Source organism: Mesoplodon bidens, assembly GCF_964165515.1.
Source record: "Mesoplodon bidens genome assembly, chromosome: X".
Lineage (NCBI taxonomy): Eukaryota > Metazoa > Chordata > Mammalia > Artiodactyla > Ziphiidae > Mesoplodon > Mesoplodon bidens.
This window is the reverse complement of record NC_138163.1, coordinates 44,875,178-44,881,177: the sequence shown is the minus strand read 5'-3', so window position 1 is coordinate 44,881,177 and position 6,000 is coordinate 44,875,178. Positions and strand designations below refer to the sequence as shown.

General features: G+C 45.6%; 1 protein-coding gene across 7 annotated transcripts in view; it reads right to left on the bottom strand.

Moving 5' to 3' along the window:
* Window positions 1-3,251: 3,251 nt before the first annotated feature.
* Window positions 3,252-6,000, bottom strand: part of CHRDL1 (chordin like 1) — a gene marked incomplete at its 3' end in the record, with an annotated part of 116,253 nt that continues 113,504 nt past the window's right edge. For all 7 annotated transcript variants that reach the window (XM_081221296.1, XM_081221294.1, XM_081221299.1 and 4 more), the window contains one exon: window positions 3,252-5,532. In XM_081221296.1, coding sequence (XP_081077422.1) covers window positions 5,402-5,532 — 131 coding nt within the window. The remainder of the gene's footprint in view (window positions 5,533-6,000) is intronic.

Here is a 6,000-nt window from a genome sequence, read left to right as displayed (position 1 = left end):
GTCCCTGCCCTCTCAGAGCTTTCCAGACTTATCAGGGAGACTGTGGCTGGGCAAATGCTTTAAATTTTAACACATGAAGGCATGTGAAAGGTGAATGCACTCAATGTCCTCATCTCTAAAATAGGTCAATAATGGGACCTATCACATTGGGCTGTGGTGAGGATTAACTGGGAAAACATACATGTCAATCGATGACTACAGTGGCTGGCACAGGGTAAGTGTTTTGGTTGTTATTTCCTAGGAGAAGAACGAACTGTGCCTGAAAGAGGTGGACAGTCTGAGATGAGCAACGTGAGTCTTAAAAATTGAGTATGTGTTCGTGAAGGAGAGACATCAGAGGATGAATGTTCCAGGCAAATGGAGCTGTGTGCCGAGGCACAGAAGTACTAAGGACACAGTAGGTACCTGGAGAATGGATTTGGCATGTTGGAGGATAGAGTACATAGGGAGAAATGGAAAATGGTGGCAAACTCTGGGGAGGAGCAGGCAAGGCTCCAGAGAGGAGGTGACATTTGGACCGGGTCTTGAAGGATGAGTAGGAGTTTGCCAGGCAAAGACGAGGGAAGAACATACTAGCGGTGGGAAAACATACACAAAGGCACAAACTTGTAAATGTGTATGAAATATTTGGGAGACTTCATGCTGTAGCTGGGGCTCTGCATTCAAGGACTTCTCTCTTCCGCTTGGAGGTTTCAGAGGTATCTGAACTTGTTTGGCAGACTGGTGGGGTTGGGCCCCCTGAAGTCAATTTGCACGAGGGATTCATTGGGGAATAAAAGCAGTACATGTGCACCAAAGGAAAGAGGGATGAGGGGAACAGACTCACATCTGTCTTACAGGCTTATACGTGCAGACCTCAGAGATATTGCAGGTTCAGTTCCAGACCGCTGCAATAAAGCAAATATGGCAATAAAGCATATTACACAAATTTTTTGCTTCCCTAGTGCATATGAAAGTTATGTTTACACTATACTGTACTCTATTAAGTGTGCAACACCATTATGTCTAATAAAACAATGTGCATACATTAATTTAAAAAGACTTTATTGCTAAAAATGCTAACGACCCTCTGAGCCTTTGGTGAGTTGTAATCTTTTTACAATAGTAACATCAAAGATCACTGATCACAGATCACCATCACAAATAGAATAATAATGAAAAAGCTTGAAATATTGCGAGAATTACCAAAATGTGACACAGAGACAAGGCATGAGCAAACGCTGTTGGAAAAGTGGCACTGAGAGACATGCTTGAGGCAGGGTGGCCACAAACCTTTAATTTATAAAATACGCAATAGCTGCAAAATAAATAAAATGAGGGTGGCTGTGTTCAGCAGAACCTCTCCATATTGGCAACTGAGAAGAGCTGAAAGGGGAACCTAAAGGGCTTGTTAAAGGCTTGTTTCCTTGAGAAACTCCAGGAGACTCTGAAGCACAAGAAGACTGTGCTTTGGTCCATATAATATGTACTCATCAACTACATGTTAGCTGTTTAATGTAAGGTGGCAAAGTTTAACATCGCAGGGGGAGGGAGGAGGGCCTTCTCTCCACTTGTGCACGGGATACGGTGCCACTGTGGAACACTGAGGACTCCAGAGCAGGACCAATGTGGTGGCACTTCTAGGCCAGCAGAAGGAGCACCCTCGGGCAATATCACAGTTGGCGGCTGTGGTGACCATCACGAGACGTGTTCTGATGGAGGCAGCGGATGGCCATTTTTTCCAGCAGTACCTCTCACAGAGGATGACCAAAGCAAGAATGAACCAAAAGGGTGGGTAATGTGGTCGCAGGCAGGACTTGTCCTTGTGCCCTTATGAGATGATCTTGAGGGCTTTCTGGGAATTCCTTGCGGGGGTGGGTAAAGACTATATAAGGAGGAAAAACCCTGCGAGAGGAAGATAAGAGCAAAAAGCAAGAAACATGGGCTACATTTAGGAGACCAAATTGATAGGACTTGCTGAAATTTGGATGTGGGCGATCAGGAAACGGGAAGCCTGCCAGATGGAGCCAAGGTGTCTGGTTTGCATGGGGTTCCCCCAACGGAGGCGGAGCAGTATTGGGACTTACAGCCCATCATTCCAGAAGAAAGTATGTCAGGTATAAAGAGAGACCAAGCCAACAGAGATGACAGGAACGAGGTGTAGCTAATTCACAGTAAGGGGATGGCAACCAAAGGCTAAAAAGCTGTCCAGGCTGTGGGTCAGGAATTGAGTTTCGAGGGCTCCTCATGGGGGCGTGGCTCCTCATGGGGGCGTGGCTTCTCATGTAACCCACACAGCAGGCTCACCCTCCTTTCCCATCACCTTCCACCTTTTCCTCTCTATAGGACCCCTCCCTGCAGCATTCACACATGGCCAAATATCTCCCATATTTAAGACAAAGCTTTCCTTTGACCTCATATCCTTCTCCAGCTACTTCCTTCACCTTTTCTCTCCACTCTCTGTAATTGAGCATCTCTAAATTGTGACCTTGAGCTGCTGTTTCCAATTCCTCATCTCCCCACTCACTTCTGGCCTCTGCTCCTCTCACTTCTCCAATATTTCACCACCAATGACTTCTGTGTTGCTAACACCAATGCGTCCTTTTCTGTCCTTACATTGCTTGACACTGCAGCTCTCTTATATCTTGGCTTCTGTGATAGCAGAGATTTAGCTGGTGTTAGGGGTTTGAGGGACTTTAGTTTGGATCAACATATGCGACAACACTTTTACCCTGCTCCCTATGCAAATTTGCCACTGAGCAGCAGACCCATAATGAGGCCCTCCTGAAGCCCAAGTCAATGGCCTTCTGTCCCCAAGCTCTTAAAGTCTTAACCTAAATAGAAGCCATAAATCAATGGCTGTTTTCAGTGCCATGCCATTTTTGAACACCCACGGTCATGAATGAATGCTCACTACGCACAAGACACTGGTCTAATCACTTCACATGAACTGACCAAATTAAATTTCACTGCAAGATTGAAGGCAAAGGGTGACAGTGCTACTATTATCCCCATTTTATAGTTGGGGAGACTGACACAGCTGCTAAGTGCAGAGCTGGGATTAAAAACCAAGGTCGGCTGACTGCAAAGTTCTCACTCCTAACCACAAGGCGGTAGTGTGAGAGGGGCGTCAAGCTGAGCGTGCAAAAGCCGGGCCTGCCCCTCACCTGTTACCCAGTCCAAGGTCAGTACTGCCCAGACTCAATCACTCACACAACACTCCTGCACAGGATTTTTCCAAATTAAGTTTTTTATTAATTTAAAAATCCAGAAATACAGTGACTACATAAATAAGTACCATATTTAGGTACATGTCCTGTGAGAAGAGTGAAAGGGTAATACTGGTATGTTACTCTTGTTTACATGTTACTTGTTAACTAGAAAATGGCTACAACTGCTAAATGGTGCTTATGGGCTTTGTTGTTCCAAGTGTTTATGGTATAAATAAATACACAAGAAGAACCACATCCATTCCTCTCTACTAACTGCAGGCGGCTTGCTCTCTTCTCTCTCGGTCCTACTCTGTACGCAACACTGAACACTGGAGCTTGGCAAAGGTGTGTCCCAGTGCCTGGGGGAAGGAGTCTATCTAGGGAAGCTCCCTGGGTGTTCCCTTAAGGTTGAGCTTTCAGAGAACACCTGGGTGGGGAGGCTTTGCGGTGAGTCATCCACAAGGGGAAATCACTGCTTTGCTTCAGGATCCGGTGACTCGTTTCCACACTACGGGGATATTGCCACCTCTGGGAGGGAGGCAGCAGCTACTTAATCACGCCCCCAACCCCCTCTCCCACCAATAATGCTGTGGCCTTTCAGCCCTGGATGTCCTCCTTCCTTCCCTCCCCTCCCCAGCCCCAGAAGAATGTGTCTAAGAGGCTAGTCCCCTGAAGGCCTGACCACCAGGTCCCTGTGTCTCTTTTATGAGAATAGACTCCTTTATGCCAGCTTGCCATAAAGACTGGACCTTTTACACTTTTCCCTATTGGTGTCAAATAAGGAAAAAAATGTTCCTCTTACCTATGGTCACAAGGTAGGAAACATGGGATTTCTCAGTCCTTAATATTTAAGTAATCACTAGAGTTCATCCATGGCCCTTCAGAGGAGATAAATCTAGAAGGCAGGCTTGAGATCCCTGCTGTGGAGAATTTATAGTTTTCCCACAAAGATGATTTCTAAAGCCAGGCCTCAGAATGGATCATCTGGGCTCTGGTACTAGGCTGCAAAGAGACATTTTCGGAGCAGCCTTCTCTGGGATCCATGATTCAGATCCATGCTTGGTGCATGAGAGGAGAATGGTAGGAAGGTTTAGATCATTATCAGAATCCCCATTCCCCAAATGAGCAATAATTCTCCTAACTGAAGCTCATGAGGACAGAAACCCTTTGCCAAGTAAAAACCAACTCCCATAACTGGAGAAGAAGGGAAACCGCCCTCTTAAGAAGCTTCTAGAATTTTATCATCTAACCGAAATTTGTGGACTAGAGAACTATGACTTCAAGAGAATAAGCGAGGATTGAGCTGTTAATTGGTGAGTTTTGTTGACTTGAAAACATACGGCTGGCCTTGCTGACTTCTATCAACTCCTTTGCTCAATAACTCTTTTGTCTTATATGGATTCAGTTTCTGAAAATTTTACCCAATTCTAACTCCTTTATGGAGGTTCGGGGAGAAAAGAGAAGTGTGTCATTATGGAAAAGTTCTTTCCCACCTCAAAGTGAAGGCAGCCAGGAAATGGTGTTCCTGTTCCTTCCCAGGGTTGGTGCCATCAACAACCATACCACAGACCCAAGGGCACAGGCTTCTGTTCACAATTCCTTATTCATCCTCCTGGGTACCAACCGCCTCCAAGCTACTTGAGAGCCAGGCAAGGGAAAGAAGGGGAGAGTCTACACTGGCCTTGCCTCAGAATGAAGGCTGTAGTTCACTGTGCATGCGTGTGTGTGTGCATGTGTGTGTACACGTGTGTGTGAAGATGGGGAGTTAATTTTTTTAAAACACAAGACATTCTAAAATTTGAAGAGCAGAATTTCATACAAATATTTTCTCTGTACTAAAAAACTCCTACTAAGCAATTCCCTTCTCTTTCTTTCACTGGAATAACTTTCTAGATAGAAACCCGGGGGTTTTGTTTACTCTTTAACCCGTAAAGAAATGCGATTCTCCCAGAAACTAGAGCAGGGTTGTGGCGTTCTAGCCCTCTTCCTACCACAGAGAATTCAAGACTCTTCTAGTCTCTTTGGAGGAGACGTTTAAGGGCTGACACACCACTCCAATAGAGGAGCAAGTTATGCTGTGCATGGCGTGAATAACCGACTGCATTTGAGTTTGGGGTTTTAGGGCACTGTTGACTTAAGCAAAGTAAGCCTGCAGTCCAGCCGCAGCTTGAGTTTTCTTGCTATACTCTATCCAATACTGTCTGTCTCATCTAACAGTGGCCCTTTTCAGACCTTTCCAGGTACAAAACCTTGACCAAATCTTCAAGCTCCGTTCGGCACACACGACTTGAACACATCTGGCTGATCTGGGCTTCTCCTTCAGTGAAGATCTTCCACTGGCCTAAAAGGCAAACACAGAGTGGCCCAGAGACGTGAGAGGAGGGCAGAGCCAATGAGGTGTAGAACCGATACGCACTCACAGACCTGCCAGGGGAGCTGGAAGATGAGCATCACGTGATTTCAGCAAAACAGCCCCTGAAACACTTTTCTGGTGACAGATACGGAAAATGGGCCAGGGAGTCTTCATTTCAACACACAGCATTTGTAAGAATCCCAAGAATAATACAGAACTGCCTCCTCAGGAGTAAAACCTGAGCATTGGGTTGGCCAAAAAGTTTGTTCGGGTTTTCATAAGATGTTACGGAAAAACCCAAACAAACTTTTTCGATGACCCAGTATGGTTCTTGGGATTTTTACAGTTTACTTAGCATTTGCGAATTGCTCCGCTATCACGTCGCTAGTTATTAGGTGGCTCACTTGGCAGCAGGTCAGATAAGGCACTTTGGAGACCAGTACTTGGTGCATTACT